Here is a 22645-nt window from a genome sequence, read left to right as displayed (position 1 = left end):
TAAGTTCCCGAGGAGAACATGTTGTGCCAAGTCTAAGTGTCACAAGTACGGCATCATCCTGCACGAGTTGGAAGTTTTTTTCCTGGAAGTGCGCGAACCAGCAAGCAGCATCCGAGCACATGAATATCATTTTGCCGAGTGACGGGTGGTCAGGTCGTATATAGAGCGCAAGTCTGTGCAAGTACCAGCAGAAAAACAGTCAAGTGGAAATGCATACGAGCGACGAATTCAGTATATATTTCGAATTAAAGGACCAAATGTGGAATATTTCGTACGAAACCTGCGGACAAGTTTTGGTGGATATTGACACGTCTTGAACGGCTTGACCCAAACATCCGCCATGAAGCTTAAAGAAATCTACAGGACGTCCACTTTTGCGTGGTCACCGACTGCGGCGCTCCCACTTATCGCGACTGGTTCTGTTGCTGGCGCGCTCGATGAGTCTTTCTCAAATGAATCTCAGCTCGAGATATGGCAACCAGATTTCATGGACAAGAACGAATATGATCTCGGACGAGATGGATTGCCTGCCCCAAAGGGCGCGGTCACCGACAGCTCGAGGTGAGCGTGCTAGTCGCGTGCAACAATAGAAGTCCGTGAAAATGATTGTCATAGGTTCAACCGTCTTGCATGGGGTCAAGTCCATAGAGACCGCTCACGCGGTGTCATCGCAGCTGGCATGGAAAACGGCGAACTTGCCCTGTGGGATCCAGCAAAAATCATTGCTAATGCCGAGTACGCACATCTTCATACGGGGTTTCATCAGCTAATTATTCTGCGCAGTGTTTCTGAATCTCTGATGCTTCGCAACACCAGCCATACTGGTCCCGTTCGTGGCCTTGATTTCAACCCCATACAGACGAATCTTCTGTCTTCTGGTGCCATCAATGGCGAGGTATGCAAATCTACTTCAGCAAATCATTCTCCCCCTAACACGTTCGTCGCAACAAATAGGTTTATATCTGGGATCTCAATGACCCGTCGAAGCCGTATTCTCCTACGCCAGGCACACGAAGCACAAAGCTTGACGAGATCACCTCTGTTGCTTGGAACCAACAGGTGCAATACGTACTTGCGGGTGCTAGCAGCACTGGATATACTGTCGTATGGGATCTGCGAGGGAAACGTGAGGTGGTTGCCCTCGCATACGGTGGTGGTGCGGGCACGCTTTCAGGCCAAACTGGAGTTGGTAGTGGAATGGCCGTTGGTGGCAGACGCGGCATGAGTGCCATTGCGTGGCACCCTGACAATGTAGGCGCTCGTAATTTTGATTGTGACACCTCGGAGCTAATTGGATTTCAATGCAGGCAACGCGCCTTGTGACCGCATCCGAGGATGACCTGTCTCCCGTGATCATGGTTTGGGATCTTCGAAATGCACGCGCACCGGAAAAAGTACGCTCTTAATAACTCCATTCATTCATTGCTAATGCACCCCACTAGATCCTCACGGGGCACGAGAAGGGCGTTCTGTCGCTCTCGTGGTGCAAGCATGATGCAGACCTCTTACTTTCGTGCGGAAAGGACAACCGCGCCCTCTGTTGGAACCCGCAGACATCTGAGATCATCGGCGAGGTATGGCCTGATTTATTGGAGTCTGCTGTTCTAACTTCATCCTTCAATAGCTCCCTTCTGCGGGTAATTGGGCTTTCCAAGTGGAATGGTGCCCACGAAATCCAGATCTTCTGGCGACTGCTTTCTTCGATGGCACGGTTGGGATCCACTCCATTCAGTCTATGAATGACGCTACAGTCCCTCCTGCGACCCCAAAACCTGATGGAACAGATGTATTTGACGACCCAGGCTACTCCCGTACCACGGCTCCAACGCTCAGTCTTAAACAACCACCTAAGTGGCTTCGTCGCCCATCTTCCTGCTCGTTTGGGTTCGGTGGACAGCTCGTAAGCGTTAGCAACCTACCTGCTGCCTCAGGGAAGAACCAGAGCAGCGTCGTGCACATCCGAAAGGTTATCGCAGAGACGGATATTGTCGACCGGGCACGAAAGCTGCAACAAGCCGTGGACAATGATACCTTGAGCGCGTTCGCAGAAGAGCGGGTTAGCTCGGAGAAGGCTGGTGAAGATGGCTGGAAGGCCCTTCTCAGTTTATTCCGTGCGAATTCGAGGGATGAACTTGTCACTCTGCTAGGCTACTCTAAAGAGGAGGTCAAGGCGCGCGTCGAGGAAGCAGTTGCGAAGCTGAAGGAGAGTGTATCATTCAACACGTCCAGTTACAGCGTGGATGAAGTCGGCGCAGATGCTGCGAAACCTCACGAGCCAGTGGTGTCTTTTGCGGAACCAGAAGCACGATACGATGGCAGCGAAGAAGATTTGTCGACAATGGGTGCTGAAAAGACGCCCTCGGAGGTGAGCGCCAGCGTTGCATCCGACGCCGTCCAAGTCACAGACGGTGAATCTACGACAACTGCTCCAAGTCTCTTCGGTGATGAAGGTGCCCTTGGTACACCCCAAATGGATGCGGGTGCTGACTTCTTTAGTTCAATTGGCGCTGCATCCGAACTCGAGGTGCCTCATCTTAACTACGGTCTCGACTCGAGTGTCGCTGCCACCATTGGGTCTGGTCCTTCAAGTATAGCAAGCGAGAACCTGAAGAACAACACGTTCAGGATCTACCCCTCTGACGAGAGTGAGACGGATGGGTTGGTGACGAAAGCACTGGTGCTTGGCGACTTTGAGTCCGCTGTTTCGTTGTGTCTCTCTGCTGAACGCTATGCGGACGCTATCTTGCTCGCGATCAAGGGTGGTGAAGATCTTCTTCAGCGCACCCAGAAGGCTTACTTTGAACGGCGGACGACATCTCATCCCTATCTTCGTCTGTTCCAGAGCATTGTCACCAATGATCTCTTGGACATCGTCCAGAACGCCGATCTTCAAGAATGGCAAGAGATATTTGTGGTGCTGTGTACCTTCGCGAGCCAGGAGGAATTCTCGAACCTTGCGGAGCAACTTGGAAGCAGGCTGGAATTCCAGAGCAGTCTGATGCGTGAGGGCGATGCAGAGATCGATAACAATGCCCTCGAGTTGAGGAAGACGGCGACTTTGACATACCTCGCCGCAGGAAGGCTGGAGAGACTGTTGAACATCTGGATCGAGGAGCTCGCCGAGGAGGAGGAGGAGTTATTGGATGATCAAGATCGGCTCAGCAGTTCGCGGTATACAGCCCATGCCCACGCTCTGCACACTTTCATAGAGAAAGTGACCGTCTTCCGAGATGCCACCAAGTACGTGGATGGCGATCTGGCACAGGTACCAGGTGAAGATGCCGATGCCAAGACGTACAAGCTCGGCGCATTGTATGATCGCTACTTTGAGTATGCGGACGTGCTCAGTTCTCAGGGTTTGGTGAAGGAGGCTGTTGCGTTTTTGAAGTTAACGCCGGCTGATTACACGGGGTCTGCATTGGACTGCGCAGGAGTCAGGGAGCGTCTATTGATGGCTTCTGGAGGGCGCACAGCTGCTCCAGTTGCAGGCACCGGCCGTGCTGCTCTTCCACCCGTCCCTGCACCTGCTGCTCCCACTGTGCCATTGGGCTACGTCAACTACACGCCATCTGCTCCAGCTGTCCCTACTCAGCCACGCTCATATGCGCCTGTTCAACCCGTCTCTCAGCCGTCTGTCTATGATCCATATCCTCTACCCGCTGCTGCCAGGCCAATCCACCCCACTTCAGTTCCGTCCCATGGTCCTGTCCCTCCCTCTGGCCCGCCAAAACGCATGCAAATCAGGGGCTGGAACGATCCTCCAGTGATGACCAATGATCGTTGTGCCCCGTCTTCGCTGAACCTCCAGAAGCCTCAGGCAATCATGTCACCCTTCCCCAATGCTCCTTCTCCAAGAATCGCGTCACCTCCTGCTCCTGGCCCTCCATTCACAGGCCCTGGGCATGGTCATGGCCAGAACGCTCCACTTCCCCCTCCACCACGGCCAGCGAGCGTGCAGAGTCGGGCCCCTCTACCTCCTGCACAGCGGATGATGCACCCACCGCCTCCCCCTCATGCTCGACCTCCCTCTGGACCCCCTGCTCATCCACAGGGCATGCAACCTCCCCAACACCGATTAATGTCTTCTCCCCAACAGCATGCTCCTCTTCCGTCTGGTCCTGGTCCGTACTCGCCGTCCATGCAACCTGCCCAGCTCCAACCTCCTGGTCCGTATGCACGTGCCACTCCACCGCCTGGTCCTCCACGTGGCCCCGGGCAGCCTCTTGGCCCACCTAGACCATACGCAACGCCTCCGCCTGGACAGGGTCCTCCCGCACCGCCGTCAGGTCCCTATGCACCTCCTCCCGGCCAAGCTCAGCAACCACCACCAGGTCCATACATGCTTCCTCCTGGTCAAGTCCAGCAGCAACAGCCTCATGATCTTCCACAAGGTCCACCGCGAGTGGCTCCTGCGCCGCATCCGCTTGCTGGCCTGCCTTCTCAGCAGGGACCTCCTGGAGCTGCATCAGCCGGAGGTGCCGGCGCCGCGCAGCCTCCACGTTCTCGCCAAGGTCCACCGCCACCAAAATATCGTACGTTATCTCGATGAACGCAGGAGGCACGTGGCTGACTATTGGTTCTAGCCCCAGGGGACCGAGCTCATATCCCCGAGTCTGCATTGCCCGTCTTCAATATCATTAGCGAGCAAGTCATACGGATGAAGCAGACGACTCCAGTTCGTGGTTGTTTTTTGTGATTTAGAGGACCTTGTCTGATTATTTTCCGTAGCCGCAACAACGGCGAATGGCGGATGACCTTGAGCGCCGAACCAACTCTCTATTCGATGCTTTGAATTGTGAAACATTATCCAAGCCTGTGGTTGACCAGTTGCTTGTCTTGGCAAGAGGTACGTGTTCTGCGTCAATGGCTTGGGCGATTCTCATCCAAGCGTTGTTCAACAGCCATGGAGGCGCACGACAGAGATGCTGCGTTGTCTATCCATGTCGATCTTCTCACTCGTGGCTCGCAGACGGATGACATTGGCCTGTGGATGTCAGCGATCAAACAGCTCATTATTCGCATGTAGACATTTGTCCCGAGTCGGCTTGGAATGTGTTGTTGTTCACTTTTTACTACCCACAGGACTATTTAGATTTGATTTTGGTGTTTAGTATCGGAAAAAAAGTTGATTCACTAATGTTGAGTTTTCTGAGCGACGGTGACATGGCCACTCTGTCAGGCGATCTCATAATGGTGATAACTAGCGGTATAGGTATCTTGCGAGCTGGCAGAACTTGATGCTGAAACTGAAACAGTTGAGCAATGAGAACATTGACCCTTGGAACCAAGTTCCTCATTGATTATCATAGGCACGAGTGTTGAAGGCCTCAGCAGGTCATGTGGCAGATGCCGAGTGTCCAGACTCCACCCACTACTTCTTCGGTCTTGCCATCGGATATCCATACCTTATTGGCTGCAGCGTCCCCTTCGACTTGTGTGCTAACAAGCATTGCAGTCCATTACTGTCACAGATACTTGTAATTCAATAATCGCATAGATATCTGATTCCGACTCGCGATTGGAAGCACTTGAGCACTGCGCTCAGTACGGATATCGGATTCTGCAGATGGCTTTCGTTCCTCCTGAACTTATATTATGTATCTTAGAACATGGGTACTACACCTCATTAGGCACCCCAAACTACACGCTCCTCAAAGCTGGTGCACTGGTGTGCAAAACCTGGTCAGGACCCGCTCAATCCCTGCTCTTCCGCCGTGTACAAAACCTTGAAGCACGCAATACCATCACGTTTCATGCAGCACTACTCTCTTCAGCGATCCGGGGGAAATCCTTAGGTGACTGCGTACGGGCCCTCGAAGTATCGATTGGGTGGGATGGGGGATGCAGTCTAGATGACTTTGTGAGGCTTCTGCAAGCTTGCCCTCACTTGTATGAGCTCGGGCTGAGCATCTACGGAATACACGAGTTCGAGGAAGAGATACTGAAGAAGCTGGGAGATGCAGGGCGGAGACTGAAAGCGCTCCAATTAGCACGTTGTGGGCTCCAATCACCCATCCTTTTCCAGCTCCTCAAGACATGGAACAATATCCAGTTCCTCAACATTGGCAACGAGATTGCTGCGTGGCCATGGCGCACTGCTACAACACCGGTGCTACGGAGGAACACCGATGCTGGAGAGTTGGCGCAACGACCTAGTGCAGAAGTCTGCTTGTATGATCTTGCGTTGTCGAGGTTTCCAACACCAGAAGTTCTAACCTGGTTACTTGCATCGTCCACCGACTCGCTCCGCATCCTAGAACTGCGAGATATACCAGGTCCTACACAACGAAACATCCTTTCTCTTCATGCCCCGCGACTTCGCTCCCTCCGTCTCGCGCACTACAACATACATTCTGCTGCTCTGCTTCGTATGTGCACTGCGCTGGAAGAGCTGGTGCTTTACCATGTTCCCACACATTTTCCACTAGTGCCTGATCTCCCGCCCACCATCGAGCACCTTTCTTTCAGAAATCCAAATCACACTTACCGCAACACGCTTCAGCCCATTATTACAGCAGTGGATGCGCTTCCCAAGCTTAGAGTCCTGACATGTGACAGGAATGCGGAGCAGCTGGTGGTGGACTATGAGATATTGAAGGCGAAGTGCAGAATGAAGGGTGCTAAGGTTATCGTAGCGGATATGCCGTTCTGGGTGGTGCGTGTCAAACTTGAAAACGATGGTCCTCTTCTGAGCTCATATCGAAAACAGTACGAGGACCCTGTCATAGTACACCGTTTTCCTCGGACTCGTTCTGTGTCGAACTTTGACGCGATGTTTTAAACACGGAAGGAAATTTTTGGCGATGCCTTTTTATGGTATTCGTCACGAGCTGAAAATCATTACACTAAGGACAACATGCAGTTGGAACCCTGAGTGAATCTGATGCACTATGTCTGTATGATTGTGTTTTCCGAACAGGTCAAAGTTCCGGCTCCATTGGTCGGGAAATCTTGTAGGTGTCTTCCGTTCACAAAAGCGCTTTAGTGAACACACTAGGTCTCCGTCATGGTGACAACTTGGATGTGCGTGCTTACCCCTCGGTCTGGGTCTGAGTTAAATCATTACCCCCATAAGATCCCGAGCCTTCGCCTCACAGCTCTCACACGGTGACCATGGCGAGATAACAGGAGGCACTACCTCTTCGATGATCTACATCTGTTTCTTCTTCGACGCAGCCGTAGCACAGGCTCACGCGATGGCACTGTTTGCGTCGGTCAATATACGGGCGATCGTCGCAGAACGGCCAGTGGCAGCGCGGACAGCAGATGAAGACTCCGTGCTCTGCACAGAGGCCGCATGTCCACACTGATTAACACAGACATGTCACGCAACCGCTTGCGCACTCAAGATAGAGCACTTCGGATCAACATAGCGAGTTTCGGCACCTCTGCCAGCCAGGCAGCTCGCATTTCATGCACCAATCGTGCTTGGGAGGGTGATCACGTGCGGATCGGATGTAGGCCATGAAGAGATCCACGCGATGGTGTTCCCGTAAGTAAGCATAGGACAAAATGTCGACGGGACGATCGATACAAGACATCCCTCGCGCAGCACCAATAATTGCACCTATGACAGTTTTCTAGTCATTTAGACCCCTGATGCTCGAGGCATGGAAACCATAACGCCTCATTTGGATGCTTGGTGCACTGCGCGAGCGGGAGTTCAGAAGATTCACGGCAGTCATGAGACTCGCACGATGCAGCTTGGCAACTGTTGTAGTGGATAAGATCGGAGGCGTAGATTGTGCATTTCCAAAAGCCTGGTGGTGAACTGGTATCTGTGCCACCAACAACCTGCTGTTGTGAAACGCGTTGATAGTATTTCTACAGCGCTCGATTGACGTCATGATAGCGGACGAATACAAATCAATATTCACCTCCACTTGCAGCTGCTTTCATATACTACGTGCAAAATAGCTCTCCGTCGTTGTGTACTACTGACGAGAGCGTATATCGAACCTCGCGAGAGCAAACTCATAGATGTCCATCATGACCGGTGCAAGCACGCTGGGGACGGAGATGCACACGCCGTTACGCCAACGGTCTTTGATCTGCATGTCGCGGAACATGACAGAAAAAGAAAAGAGAGAATTGAAATGGATGACAAGGCTTGATAAGTCTGGGGGCCCTGGGTTTTCTTCTGAGAATGCGTATCCGAGAGTCACGACGTGTCTTGTTTCAAATTCGTCGACTGTGGAGGGCGCCTCTGCCTCTGGGTACAACATGCGGTAGACAGTTTTCATGACACGGAATACGTTCATTCGTATTGGGAGAGGTGATTATCCAGGTGGGCATGTAGAGCGGGATCATAAAGGAGGGGCGAGTGGACAGGGGCATGGATTTAAGTAGTCGCGAGTGACAATGACGTGTCACTAATGTCACACTCACTAGCGTGATTTCCTTCAATCGTCTATCAAATCGCGTACACGCGTTTCAGAGGCTGTTCCACCCCATTGATATTGTAGGGGGGTGAAAAAACGGAAGAATAAATCACCACATTGATCATACAGGCGACTTAGTACATTAAACGAGCCTGGGCTGCCTGGTCGAGTGCTCAACAGCACATTAATATTGGCGCAGCCTGAGGTGAGCGCAAACACGGTTATGTAAATGGCATGCCTCCTGCGTACTCACCCGGCCCTCCAGTGACTTCCTTCGGTCCGAGGGCAATCTTGTGACGCTTACTATCGGGGTCGATTCACTAATCCCTCATGGGATCACTCTACGCCCCCATCCGATCAGCGCCGTCCTGATGTCGGACTTTCCCGCTCTCAGGCTGTACCGGAGTCACGATCGTTCTTGGCCTGCAGGTTTGTACATACGGCGTCTCAAGAAACAGCTTTCTTCCAAATTAAAAGACCCTTTAGTGAACGCAGTATTCGTTTTTTATTGGCTTCGACTCGATGCTGGGCCTGATTGCCAGTGGTTTGACTGACCACTCATTAAACTAGCATGAGTGCAGTAATCTCCGTTGAACGTTCATCTTGATCGGAGCTTACTCTTCATATCCAAGCGCCAAACACATCCAACCTGTGACCAAATTAGAGCCTTCGCCATGCATACGAGACATATTCCGCGATCTTGCCGCGAACGCCGTGACACAGAAATCCATTCGACCCAAAGCCACACTCTGGGTGGCACCTGAACTAACTAAATAAAGCGGTGTGAAAGCATAAGTCAAATGGTTACTCTATTATCAGAATGACTGATAGCTGATGATGTGTTCACGTCCTAGCCTGTCGTCAATGTACTATCACGGGGTGTAATCTGAGAATTCTCTTACTCGTTCAGTGCTTTGAGGACCCATCCAGTTTCATTTGTATCTGGGAACCCGCGCTATGCTCATCCACCTTCTCCTGGTATACGGACATGGCTTCAGAGGACCGTCATGCAATCTCCACCGACTGATTCAAAAGCCTAGATAACGCGTCGTCCACCGGAGATGTCAAGTTATTTGTGAGCCATTTCCTTTCGGACGGTTGGTTCAGAGGTCAGTATTTGTGCAAGCAACTGAGGCACGCTAATAAGCACTCTTAGATCTTCTATGTTTTTCTTGGAATTTCAGGACACTCAGGTTTGCAAAAAATCCACGGATTTACGTCGGAGGGGATTGGCGGAAAGTTGCGGCTTGAGTATTCTGGTCTTCGTGATTTCAAGCTAGATAATCATACCGTCAATGCCCCTTTGCCATTCAAATTACCAGGTCCGCAAGGGATTGAAGGAGTACAAGGTGGTTTCACCTTCAGCATTACAAACCCGGCTGCACTCGGGCGCGGTTTCTTCCGTCTCACACAAGATATCGACGGAGACTAGAAGGCTTTAGCTCTTTTCACAAACATGCAGGATCTCGTCAGGTACGAGGAGTCTTCGACAAACCGATATGGCCTATATGAGAGTCGAAAAATGACTTGGGAGGAGGACGTCAATGAAAATTTTCGTGCTATAGAGGCAGACCCCATTGTTGATTGGTGCGGTGGTCCTATTCAAGTTGTGACCTGTGACGACCTGACGAGTCACAAAGTTGGTGGTGGACAATCCGGCCTTACGTGTGCGGCGCGGTTTGGGAAGTTGGGCATCCGTGCGCTGATGATCAAGAAAAATACGCGTATGGGGGACTCCTGGCGACAACGGTATGCACAGAAACAAGGGAGTGCATTTTTTTCTCATTATTAAATGGACGCGAAACGCAGGTACCCGAACCTTGCGCTACATACTCCCACATATCAAAGCTCGAGTATGCCTGATTATATTGCTGCAAACTTTGGTGCCGCTGAGTTGCGTTTATGGCTGCAATAGATCGAAGTCATATTTCATATGACAAACAGGTAATGATTGTCCAAAGAAGCGCTACATGCGTTGTATCCTCTGCTGCAGCAGAGAAAACCTACCTCAAGCTGCCTTTTTCTGACAAGAACCCTATCGAAGAACTAGATTTCCGCACCAATTCACCGCCTTTAGCCTTCCTCCTGCGACTGGCGACTTCCCTGGGAGCTGCTCCTCCTCAACAACCGACATCAATTCCCCTCCCAAAAGCAATTGCACCACTCTCTTCGACTAATTATATATATCCTATCCTGACGACAAGGACGTTTGACCTAAGTAACCAAGGTTCGGAGTTAGAAATACAGGGTAGACATAGTAGCAAAGTTCATCTTAATGCGGGTTACATTTTGGGGGTATAAAGTTTCGGCGTGTTCGTGTTCTCAATTGAACCGCATTGAATGCGGTTACCGGTGCCTGCCTCTTTTGCTTCCACTAGTCACTCTAACTTATTACCGGACAGTCTGAAACATTTGCTTTATATTATCGTACTCAATCTATTCCTCTAGAATCTTGAGTTTTTGCGTTTGTTGTTTTTCCTTGCCCCGGATCGGGGGTATGGCTGAGAAGTTGTATGGCCAAATATGGTATTCATTCATTCGTCCCTCCTGTCATGCCATTTGGTGAAGTGGTGTGTGGTGCGCCAGGAAGTGGTAAATCGACCTACTGCTATGGCAAGCACCAGCTATTTACTGCTTTAAACCGCCCAATTTCCATCGTGAACCTCGATCCAGCTAATGACAACATCCCTTATCCATGTGCGATTGACATTGCTTCTTTAATTACCCTTCAGGATGTGATGGACGAGCACGGGCTTGGCCCCAATGGAGGAATGCTTTACTGCATGGAGTATCTAGACGCCAACTTCGATTGGCTCGAGGCACGGCTGAAAGAGCTTGGACCCGACGCATATGTTTTGTTCGACGTACCTGGTCAGGTCGAGCTTAGCACAAACCACGACGCATTAAAACACATAGTGCAGCGGTTAACAAAGATTGGGTTTAGGGTACGTTATATCACAGTGTCTCTGTTGCTGGGACTCGCTGAACAACGCTAGTTAGCTGCCATCCACCTCTGTGATGCGCACTATGTGACCGATCCCGCCAAATATGTTTCCGTACTTCTCCTATCCCTTCGGACCATGCTACAGCTGGAACTGCCGCACATCAATGTTTTGTCAAAGGTTGATCTGATAGCTCAATATGGAGACCTGGGTGCGTCTTAATGTCGTTGTAACACATTTGTGTCTCTGACTTTGTCTCGAAGACTTCAATCTCGATTTTTACACGGAAGTTCAAGATCTCTCCTACTTGGAGAACGCACTGAATGCCGCGTCGCCACGATACACTGCTCTCAACATGGCATTCTGCTCCGTAATCGAGGACTACAGTCTTGTGGGCTTTGAGACGCTAGCGGTTGAGGTTTGTAAAGAAGGATTTCTTATGTGGTCTGAATACTGAATTACTCGTTTGCACAGGATAAGCCCTCGATGCTCCATCTAATGCACACTATCGATCGAGCGACAGGATACGTTTTTGTACCACCACACGACGCCCCAGCACCAGAAGGGACACTTGAAGCTTCGTCTACTCCTAAGTCGGCGAGGCCCAACACCTTTTCACTGTTCTCGTCTGCTGCAGGTCCTATGGCAGGTAGCGTGCGGGATGTGCAGGAACGTTGGGTCGACGCTCGCGAACAATGGGATGCATTTGAACGCAAAGAGTGGAGACAGGAAGGACAGATGATCAGGGAAGCGAGGGAAAGGGAGAAAGCGGAGAAATATGAAGGTAGGGGGAAGAGCGGGATTCGGGAACGAAAATAGGCCAAGTGTGTGCAGTCATTTTCGCAAGATCCATGAATTTAACACTGGTCGGCGCTTTTGACCAGACCGCCATGTTAGGACTCAGGACAAGACTTACCATCTTTCATTTTCAGGTTAACCAGATTGCTTATCTACATTTTGGCAGATGTTAATATGCAAAATTGCCCGCAACTTGTAGTCCTTGCTTCTGAACTAAGAGTAACCATCCATTGAAAATGCATAGAGATCTTACATAAGCAAAGGTAGACGTTGTTTGGCAATAGCCTTAAAAACAAATAAAGACGCGTGGAAATCTCAAACCAAGTGACCGAGAATTTCAGTGACCGAGACTGGAGTGCACTTGTCGCTGAGGGAGAAAATGCATGCTTTGAGACACGACATACTTCCTCCTAGTGGTGTTGAGTTTGCAACGACACTCAAACTCACCCCTTCAACTGTTACTGGATCTTCCAGTCAAGAAACGTTACCTCGCGTTCTTACCAACGTCGTTGTCTCAAGATCCAACCTTTTGCGGATTTTCGAAGTTTGGGAGCAACCTCCGCAAATCTCAACCTATATTGAAGATGAGCGGGAACGAAGGGCTAATGTGCGCAAAGGCACTGAGGCTGTGGAGGGAGAAGTAGAAATGGACGAGGGTGGAGAAGGGTGGGTTAATATGGGGTCTGTAAAGGTGAATTTCGAGCCTGAGTTGGGAGAGGGTAGCTTAGTTTCATTACAGGCTACTGCAAAGAAAGACCCTTCAATGGTGACACGCTTTCACTTTGTGCGAGAGCATACTCTGCATGGCACTGTCACTGGCATGGAGAGTGTGCGCATCATGTCAACCTATGAAGATCAACTGGATCGTCTATTAGTATCCTTCAAGGATGCGAAGGTATGATGTCATATACTCTGTGTCTCGTGGTCGTCCTTGACCGTCCTCATAGATCGCTCTCCTTGAGTGGTCAGACGCTGCACATGATCTTGTCACCGTTTCGATACATACGTATGAGCGAGCGCCTCAGATGGTCGGTGCTTATTTTCATCACTGCGCGTAAATGTAAAAACTTTGCAGGTTTCATTGGACAGCCCACTTTTCAGAACAGAACTACGTGCAGATCCCTTGTCACGATGTGCAGCACTGTCTCTTCCAAAGGATGCATTCGCCATTCTTCCCTTCTTTCAGACCCAAGCGGAACTCGACGTTATGGAGCAGGAACAAAACCATGCAAGGTGTGCATGCTTCTGAATCCCCTGCTTCCGACTTTATTCGAACATCCAACAGGGACGTACCGTACTCGCCAAGTTTCGTGCTAGACCTCGTCAACGATGTCGATGAGCGCATTCGGAATGTCATAGACTTTGTTTTCCTGCCTGGATACAACAACCCGACAGTCGCAGTGCTCTGCCAATCTGAGCAAACGTGGGCTGGGTACGTGGCGCGACTCTCTTTTACTTTTTTCACTTAATCAGACGTTTCTCACAGTCGTCTCAAGGAGTACCGTGACACAGCTCGCATCTATATTTTTACCTTGGATCTCATGAGCCGCAATTACCCAATTATCACAGCTGTCGACGGTCTCCCTTACGACAGCGTATCTCTCCTCCCCTGTGCAACTTCACTTGGGGGTGTCATTGTCCTCACAAGTAATTCCATCATTTATGTCGATCAAGCGGCCCGCCGCGTGGCCCTTCCTGTGAATGGCTGGGCTACGCGCGTCAGCGATATGCCTATGCCTCCAGTAGACAAAGACCTTGGCCTGCGTCTCGAAGGTAGTCGGCTCGTATTTGTCGACGAGAAGACTTTATTTGTCATTCGAAAAGATGGCATGATACATCCCATCGAGATTGTCCTTGACGGGAGGACTGTATCCAAACTATTGGTATTACCCGTTATTGCTCAGACAACTATACCAGCTGTCGCCAGACTATTGAATGAAGACCTGCTTTTTGTGGGCAGCATGGTTGGTCCGTCGGTATTGATGAAGACAGCTAGAGAAGAGGTACCTCTCGAGCTTCCTGCTCAGCAAACTAGTGCTGCCACCATGATCAATCTTTCTGATAGTATGGATTTAGACGATGACGACGACGGTCTGTTGCCTTGCCACGCTACTTCGAAATCCGCTAATGGGTTACAGATCTATATGGCGATTCCAAGACAGCTGCACAGGCGACTATTGGAGCAATATCAGGAACAAGTGCTACCGCAAGAACTCGTTCCGTCATTCACCTTTCGCTGTGCGACTCGTTACCTGCATATGGCCCAATCGCTGATATGACGTTTTCTCTTGCTAAAAACGGAGTAAGTATACGACTTATAATACACTAGAATCTGCTCAATTCTTCTAGGAACGTTTTGTCCCTGAACTGGTTGCTGCTACAGGAGCAGGTCATCTAGGCGGATTTACCCTTTTTCAGGTGCGTCGACCGCATTCTTGTTAAACAGTCAGTCCATCTCACAATCGAGCACAGCGCGACCTCCCGACACGCACGAAGCGGAAATTGCATGTCCTTGGAGGTGCACGAGGAATTTGGTCTCTTCCGGTTCGCCAGTCCCAGCGTGTAAACGGTCTCTCTTATGAAAAGGCTACGGGCCCGTTTTCGGCTGAAATCGACACGATCATAATTAGTACGGACGCTAATCCTAACCCAGGTGTTTCGCGGGTATATAGTCTTTTATTTCATGTGTTTGGCTTGCTTAGCCCTCGCAGATAGCAACCCGAACCGCAAAGATGGATGTCGCTATCCCGACTCGCATACCTGGGACAACTGTAGGCGCGGCTCCGTTCTTCCAGCGAACCACCATTTTGCATGTCATGACGAATGCCATCCGCGTGCTGGAGCCTGGTACGATGATTCTCCTTTTCACCCGAGCAGCTAATGACATGGAATCAAGACGGCAATGAAAGGCAAATTATCAAAGACATGGACGGTAGCTTGCCTCGGGCAAAAATAAAGTCGTGCAGTATCTGCGATCCCTTTGTGCTTATCCTGCGAGAAGACGAGTCAATCGGTCTTTTCATCGGTGAGACAGAGCGAGGAAAGATTCGACGCAAAGATATGTCTCCAATGGGTGATAAGGTACTTTTGAATTTCGTTTACACTATTTCACACTAATTATTGCTTTGATGTAGACATCTCGATATATTGCGGGCTGTTTCTTTACGGATACTATCGGTCTGTTTGACGTAAAGGCGACCGAAACTACCTCTGCAGCAGGACACGCAGATAAGCATACGTCTACGCTGCAGGCAGCTGTAACAGCTGGCAACAGAAGTCAATGGCTTGTGCTCGTGCGACCGCAGGGCGTCATGGAGGTTGGCCTTGCATTAACCGTTGGGGACTGGTTAACCATAAGTTCTGTAGATCTGGTCACTACCGAAGTTGACTCTTGTGTTCTCAACTACTGCTATTTCTACGCTGGAGAATATCTTGGTGGACACCTGCGATCCTCCTGCTTCGTCTTTACCACAAGATCCCCCCAGAAAGCCCCAGGATATTGACATTGATCAAATTCTTATTGCACCCTTAGGCGAAACGTCTTTAGTTCCTCATCTGTTTGTAAGTGATTTGACAGCCCTGCAGTTTATCGACTAAGATTTGCGACAGGTTTTTTCGCGTTCGGGAAACATGGCTATATATGAAGCCTTGCCGGGGTCCCCCACTGAACAAGCAGATCCTCCTCTTCCTAACCCACGGACTGCATTTTTGAAGGTCAAGTTCCACAAAGTCGTGTCCAAAACCTTTGAGATACAGAGAGTTGAAGAAACGGAGAAGACTGTGCTTGCAGAACATAAGAAAATCTCACGGACATTTGTTCCATTCGTGACTTCTCCAAACATGGAGTGTACCCTTGCCGGTGTTTTCTTCACAGGAGATAGGCCATGCTGGATTATAGCTACTGATAAGGGTGGATTAAGGGTGGTACCATCGGGACATACCGTCGTTCACGCATTCACTGCGTGTTCTCTTTGGGAGTCTAAGGGAGATTTCCTTCTGTATTCTGACGAGGTTTGTGTGCCGTAAGCTGAAAGGTCGAGACACTTACCCGTTCATATACACAGGGTCCCACTCTCCTTGAATGGGCTCCAGAAGTCCAACTTGACAGTTGTCTACCGTACCGCAGCCTTCCTCGATCCCGCGCATACTCCAACGTCGTTTTTGAACAATCGGCTTCCCTGATAGTGGCAGCTTCTTCATTACAAGCCCGTTTTGCTTCCTATGATGAGGACGGCAACATTCTTTGGGAGCCTGATGGTTTGTATCCTAGTCTCATGCACAAGGTGTCTTTATCTGATGATCATTCCAGGGAATGGTGTTTCCTTCCCTTATGCCGACTGCTCGACGCTCGAACTCATTTCGCCAGAACATTGGGTTACGATGGATGGGTGCGTTTGCTCTTGATCACATCGTCGGGAGCGGTATTGACATATCCGTCAGCTACGAATTTGCGCCCAATGAATGTGTCAACACTCTCACTTGTGTTTCTCTCGAAACAACAAGCACGGAAAGTGGGAGCAAGGATTTCATTGCTGTGGGAACAACAATCAACCGCGGAGAAGATTTAGCTGTAAAAGGAGCGGTATGTTATTGTTGTCAATCATTTCGTCCAGTTTACTCATGATGCCAGACATACATCTTCGAGGTCGTTGAAGTCGTTTCCGATCCGAACTGGACACCAAAAAGGTGGTACAAATTGAAGTTGCGAGTGAAGGACGACGCGAAAGGCCCTGTAACAGCTGTATGCGGCATAAATGGGTATCTTGTGTCATCTATGGGCCAGAAGGTAAACCTTTATCTCTACTGTAAAGTATGCAACGTTGATAGTCCCTATAGATTTTCGTTCGCGCTCTTGATCTGGATGAGCGCCTGGTTGGCGTCGCCTTCTTGGATGTCGGCGTTTACGTTACATCACTGCGCTCGATGAAGAATCTACTATTGATCGGAGATGCCGTGAAGAGCGTCTGGCTGGTGGCTTTCCAAGTGCGAAATTTGCATCTTCTCTTACCATTTCTTATTAATAAGCATTTTGTAGGAGGATCCATATAAACTTGTCACACTCGCCAAGGACGTGCGCAAGAGACATGCCACAACTGTGGACTTCTTCTTTGCTGGCGGAGACCTGGCCATTGCTAGCGAAGACGAAGAGGGGGTCCTGAGGCTATTTGCATATGACCCTTCCGGTGAGTTACCCTGACCGTGGGCACGATGAAACTAATTCGAGAATTCTGGTTTTGATTGAAAGATCCCGAGTCTCGAGGAGGTCAGCACTTGTTGTGCCACACAGAGTTCCACGGACATAAAGAGTGCCGCTCGTCCATCATGGTTGCTCGGCGCACGAAAGACGAACAACTCGTTCCTCAAGCAAAACTGGTGTCTGGTGAGGCTTTTATTCTGTCTGCGTCAATGGTGTATCTTATTCGATCGGCAGGATTTGCTGATGGATCCCTATCGACTCTCACACCAGTGGATGAAGCGGTTTTCAAACGTCTACAGCTTTTGCAAGGGCAGTTGACACGTAATGTGCAGCACACTGCTGGTTTGAATCCAAAAGCGCACCGGTGAGTCGTTTGGTGTTTGTGTAGGACTCCTTCACTAAAAAAAACTCTACTAGAATTGTGCGAAATGACGCTGTGTCCAAGCCTTTATCAAAATGTGTCCTTGACGGCCAACTCCTGAGCGAATTCCAAATCTTGGGTATCAGTCGCCAGAATGAAATCACGCGACAGATTGGCACAGAGAGAGCTCTTGTTCTGCATGACTGGTCTTCTCTCATTGTTCCATGGTAGTAGTTAGGATGTCGATATTAATGATCCTAACCTGCAATATATCATGTATATATATAGCGCTTGATTATGCTATACCAAGCTCTCGTGCCAAGATTTGGAGAGCCTGTATCATCGCAATGATCAGAAGACATGTTTATTGAAGAATCGTGAGATTCCAAATGAACCGATAGCGAACCAAAGTCCCGGATGTCCAGATGGTCGATACATCTGATTAACTTCTCCCTTTGAGTCAAGGCCCCACGCATCAGGTGGAAGTTGGTCGGTAATCTTGTCGCCAAGAAGCGCTCTGGTGGCCTTCATGACGGGTTCATTTCCTGTACTACACAATACTGGAGAAATATAGACGAGAAAACACGAGTCAGCCATACGCTAGGACGACAACAATAAGGCCCTCGACGATGAATACAGAGTCAGACCTTGACTTTGCCTTTGACAATCAGCTTACCACAGCCCATATCAAGCACTGTAGGGTGTTTGAAACGTCATCCGTCTCAGCAACAAATCTAGTTCCTGATGCAGAGCGGCTAAATAAAAATCCTGCAAACCCAACCTCGCCACTTCCGGGCGAAGGCTCCCAAGTTAAGTTCAATCCAGCCTTGCGCAAACCTTCGTGGAGCTCCTTGTCGAGCATTGTCATGCGTGGTGTCCCGCCTGATTTCGCCAGTCGCAGGAGGAAGGCTAAAGGCGGTGGATTGGTGCGGAAATCTAGCTCTTCGATAGGGTTCTTGTTGGAAAAAGGCAGCTTGAAGTAGGGTTTTCTGCTGCAGCAGAGGATACAACGCATGTAGCACTTCTTTGGACAATTGTTACCTGTTTGTCATATGAAATATGACTTCGATCTATTGCAGCCATAAACGCATCTCAGCGGCACCATGCGCTACAAAATATTGACGGATATCGCCACTAGCGCTGCCCTACCGGTCTCGTGAGTACGCGCAAGTATGAAATGTGCGTATATACGGCTTACCGCGCCCACAATGACAACGCGTTTGCCTCGGAACTGCTCTGCATCTGCGTGGAAGTCGGAATGATACAACGCTCCTCGAAAGTCATACATTCCATCCCGAGTAGGAATACGAGGCCTCCCAATTCCCGTGGCGAGTACCAGGCGCTTTGGGTTGAGTATCATACTTTCCGGTCTCCACGTTGTGCTTCAACAGTCCATCTTGCAGTCAATGAGTCGTACACTGGAGTTGGGGCGACAATACTGGAGAGCCAGATACATGTTTCCTGATGAACAGCATATGACTCCAGGAAATTAGCAAGTGTCCCCTTAGGAATGTACTTGGGGAAGGTTGTCCTATGATTACGGAGGTATGCGATACCTTTTATTTACCAAATGCACCTACGGATAGGGACTGTAAAGCACTGTGCACAAATTATAAATTATTAGTAGTTTAAAGCTTGTAGAAAAATGACAATAAAACATACTGAAGTTTTGAGATGCGGGAGTATTCAGCGTAAGGTTCGGGTACCTGCATCTCGTGTCTATCTAATGAGGACTATCCTTGTTTCTGTGCGTACCGTTGTCGCCAGGAGTCTTCAGCACGCGTATTATTTTGCGTCAACGTCCTCCTCCCATGTGATTTGTCGACCTTCATATAGGCCGTGTCGGTCTGTCGAAGATTCCTCGTACCCGACGAGGTTCTGCATGTTTGTAAAAGGATCGATGGACAAAGTGATCGTTACACGAAGAAAAGGTCTCATGCGGCGAAATGATTGTCCAGGTAGGCATGCAGAGCAGATATTGGTGGACGAGAGCACAAGAACGGACTTGAAGTGGACATGCAACGTAAACGCGTTGAGTCAGGGTGATTTCCATACTCCCAATATTTGGTACTGAGTTTGTGGGGCATGAATGCATGATTCTCTAGACGCCTATCAAGGATTCTATGTAAATCGGTTCATTGATCACTGATCACCATGCTTTCGAGCTGGCATCTTACATAAGAACTATGGCTGATGAACATCGTCGCCGACTGTCTTTCTCGCTGGAGAAATGATGAGGCAGTTCGAGTCTCACCTGGACTAATTATTTCACCTTTTCAACCCCCTCGGAATGCACTGGGGGCAGCCAAAAAATGATTCACATGTCAACCAATGCCAGGCAACCCATCCAAGAAGCCTGGTCTCTAGAACGTCTCATCCTTGAGCGTTCGATATCTCTTGGTTTTACTCTTGATCCCGCGACCTCACATGCTTACTCATATCATCTCAACTCTTACCTATCCTTCTGCGCAGCTCATCATTTCGAAGTTGAACCAACTCCCGACACACTCTTTCTATGTGGTTTACATGTGCCAACACATTCAGCCGCGTTCTGTGGAGTGCCACCTTCCAGGGATTGTTAGCCAATTGGAACCTTGCTTTCCATCCATTCGTACAGTACGACAATCTCAATTGGTGAAGCGTTGCTTGCAAGGTTCGGCACGTCGTTTCGGCCACCTAATTATCCGCAAGCAGGCTTTATTGCGTGTGGATCTCGTCCGAGTTATTTCCTCCATGCCTCGGCCCTTATCATATGACGACCATCTCTGGCTTACTCAACTCTTATGCGGTTTCTTCGGGTTGATGCGTCTCGGAGAATTAGTATGGCCAGACCAACTGGTCCTTCGCGATTATGCAAAGTTGTCTCTGCGGCACTCAGTTCCCCTGAGTGTTGATTGTTTTTTTTTTTCATTCCTGACAAGGCTGACTCACGTTTTGAAGGGAATCAAGCTCAAGTGCTGATTCAACGTTCTGACAGTCTTGATGACCTTTTACAAGCTATCTCAATATGCGGGACCTCAAATTCCCTCTTCAACCCTTCCTTTGGTTGCGTAGCAACGGTAAACCACCCTCTCGGTATTGGTTGATTGCGTGGCTTTTTCTCCTCCAGTATCGCCGGTTATTCAATGCGAGCTGGTGGTGCAACCTCTCTCGCTACCGCTGGTGTTCCACCTGCGGGTATACAGCGAATCGGGCGCTGGCGTTCTGACACGTAGGAGTGCTACGTTCGTAAAAACCCAGTATTGCTACAGGCTTTACGGTTTCACGGAGGTTCTATCCATGACTAACGTCATCTATAATTGATCCGTCTCTTCCATCGCTTTGCTCATTTTAACTTATTTACCTTTCCAAACCTTTTATTCCCCTACCCATCCCTCCCTCAATTGATACCGTATAGCGGTCGAGTCGAGTCTTTCGAGCTTTGTTTTGATGGGTTTGATTTCTGCTCGTCATGTATTACTACTCTTTTGCGCTCTTTTGTTTTCCCGGGTGCTTTTGTCAGGCTCACTTGTCATGTATTACTAGTCCAAATCTTCATAGGACTCCCCGTCGTCTGCGGGGAGTCGCGTTTGCACCGGTTTATCTCCGCGCTTCTGCTGCTATCCGCACGGGCCAATTAGCCACGATGATTCAGATCTGTCAGCGCAGCTCCCAGGGCCCAGGCTCGATTGCGTCAGATCTTATCACCCCGCGCGCATATTCCGAAGTAGTAGGTTCATCAATCATCATTTAGTCATGCGCAGCTCGACCCAAGTATAAGTATCTCAGCTTGAGACTACATTAAGCTTATCGAATCTCCCACCTCTAACACGCTGACGACTAGTACTTACCAGCGTCCAGCATTCCCCACATGGCCCCAGAACAGATCACCCTTTACACTGCGAAGGTGCTACACTTGCAACATACTATGAGCCAGTCCACTGACATTGACCCATACACATAGATATGTCCCTACGCTCAAAGGGTATGCCCTTATCAGTCTTGAACATGCCCTTGGGTGACTTATCCCATGCAGACTGAAATTGCCCTTGCCGAGGCCGGCGTTCCGTTCAAAAGATACGAGATAGATCTGGCGAATAAGCCAGAATGGTACGCTCCCAAAGTGAACCGTGCCAGCAAGGTATGCACCGCAGTCTTGTTTGCGAAGTGGTCACATCTTGAAGAGGATTGTTATAGGTACCGGCTATTGCTTATGGTGGTCCCGATGTACCCCCAGAGAGTCCTTCTCCCAAGTCCATCAAATTGGCAGAGTCTCTTATCCTCGTCGAGTTCATCGGTGATTTGTACCCCTCCTCCAATATCGTACCTGCGGACCCTGTTCTTCGCGCCCAGGCCCGTTTCTTCATCGAGATCGTATCTACTAAATTCAGTCCCAATTTCATGAAGTTTGCAACCGGCAATCCGGAAACCACCCATGTCACTGTCCTCACCGGTGTGGATGCCATTCAGGACATTTTACCTGACGGAGCAAAATACGCTGTTGGCGACCAATACACTATTGCAGATATCGCATTCACGCCGTTCTGGGCAAGACTGAATTTGATATTGCAGAAAGGAATCGGAGCCTACAAAGATGAGGAAAGAAAGAGCTTTTTGAAGGCTCTGGAGGACCCCAAGTACACGAAATTTAACGGATACGTGCAAAGGTTGCTGGAAAGGCAGAGTTTCAAATCTACATTCCACGAGGTGCGTCCGCTATTTTACCGATCGTCGCTGTTGTCTAACAATTAGTCGATAGGATATCGTGGGAGAGGTCTTCACGAAGAGGTTCGGCTTGGCCAAATAAGCGGGACTGTACATCAGAGGACATCGTTGGATCGTGTACCAATAAACATTATCAATTATCGTTGAGACTTTTTTCTACTGAACGGTCGAAGGACCCTTTGATTAGCAAGGGCACAAATCCCGGTCATCGTTCTACGATGGGACACATGCCGAGTGAGACGATTGGCAAAACAGCACATGT

The 22645-nt window shown here is 49.6% G+C and overlaps 6 protein-coding genes across 6 annotated transcripts; 5 read left to right on the top strand and 1 right to left on the bottom strand.

The window, feature by feature from the left end:
* Nucleotides 1-314: 314 nt before the first annotated feature.
* On the top strand, nt 315-5156 carry EDB91DRAFT_1153701 (uncharacterized protein). The gene is made up of 10 exons (XM_041319532.1): nt 315-561; nt 616-735; nt 784-895; nt 955-1251; nt 1308-1394; nt 1443-1574; nt 1625-4532; nt 4584-4675; nt 4729-4846; nt 4902-5156. Exons 1-10 carry the CDS (start codon nt 341-343, stop codon nt 5024-5026), a joined length of 4212 nt encoding a protein of 1403 aa, XP_041173603.1. The 5' UTR covers nt 315-340; the 3' UTR covers nt 5027-5156.
* Nucleotides 5157-5566: 410 nt separating this feature from the next.
* On the top strand, nt 5567-6781 carry EDB91DRAFT_1058584 (uncharacterized protein; the record flags this gene model as incomplete). The annotated part of the gene is made up of 2 exons (XM_041314172.1): nt 5567-6655; nt 6710-6781. The coding sequence occupies 2 exons, from the start codon at nt 5567-5569 to the stop codon at nt 6779-6781; spliced, it is 1161 nt and encodes a 386-aa protein (XP_041173602.1).
* A 4152-nt stretch (nt 6782-10933) lies between these two features.
* EDB91DRAFT_1084985 (uncharacterized protein) lies at nt 10934-12142 on the top strand (the record flags this gene model as incomplete). The annotated part of the gene is made up of 4 exons (XM_041315834.1): nt 10934-11326; nt 11378-11534; nt 11587-11741; nt 11798-12142. 4 exons carry the CDS (start codon nt 10934-10936, stop codon nt 12140-12142), a joined length of 1050 nt encoding a protein of 349 aa, XP_041173601.1.
* A 308-nt stretch (nt 12143-12450) lies between these two features.
* Nucleotides 12451-18004, top strand: EDB91DRAFT_1330351 (CPSF A subunit region-domain-containing protein). The gene is made up of 23 exons (XM_041325352.1): nt 12451-12812; nt 12861-13016; nt 13069-13149; nt 13197-13354; nt 13407-13553; nt 13608-14212; nt 14260-14423; nt 14471-14539; nt 14594-14785; nt 14833-14968; nt 15018-15202; nt 15256-15438; nt 15488-15682; nt 15731-16132; nt 16186-16378; nt 16431-16509; nt 16562-16703; nt 16752-16907; nt 16958-17104; nt 17157-17304; nt 17367-17501; nt 17553-17682; nt 17736-18004. Exons 1-23 carry the CDS (start codon nt 12501-12503, stop codon nt 17908-17910), a joined length of 4290 nt encoding a protein of 1429 aa, XP_041173600.1. The 5' UTR covers nt 12451-12500; the 3' UTR covers nt 17911-18004.
* Nucleotides 17975-19032, bottom strand: EDB91DRAFT_1153687 (uncharacterized protein; the record flags this gene model as incomplete). Its single annotated transcript, XM_041319531.1, has 7 exons — nt 18878-19032; nt 18792-18824; nt 18688-18720; nt 18410-18652; nt 18327-18350; nt 18040-18279; nt 17975-18013 (listed from the first exon to the last, which is right to left on the bottom strand). The coding sequence occupies exons 1-7, from the start codon at nt 18965-18967 to the stop codon at nt 17975-17977; spliced, it is 702 nt and encodes a 233-aa protein (XP_041173599.1). The 5' UTR covers nt 18968-19032.
* Nucleotides 19033-21274: 2242 nt separating this feature from the next.
* On the top strand, nt 21275-22634 carry EDB91DRAFT_1153678 (glutathione S-transferase C-terminal-like protein). Its single transcript, XM_041319530.1, has 5 exons — nt 21275-21565; nt 21623-21643; nt 21695-21799; nt 21856-22365; nt 22418-22634. The coding sequence occupies exons 1-5, from the start codon at nt 21530-21532 to the stop codon at nt 22463-22465; spliced, it is 720 nt and encodes a 239-aa protein (XP_041173598.1). The 5' UTR covers nt 21275-21529; the 3' UTR covers nt 22466-22634.
* Nucleotides 22635-22645: the final 11 nt, after the last annotated feature.

Source organism: Suillus paluster, assembly GCF_016628075.1.
Source record: "Suillus paluster strain FC165 chromosome Unknown EDB91scaffold_62, whole genome shotgun sequence".
Lineage (NCBI taxonomy): Eukaryota > Fungi > Basidiomycota > Agaricomycetes > Boletales > Suillaceae > Suillus > Suillus paluster.
The sequence above is the reverse complement of the archived record's forward strand: the minus strand, read 5'-3'. Positions and strand labels throughout refer to the sequence as shown.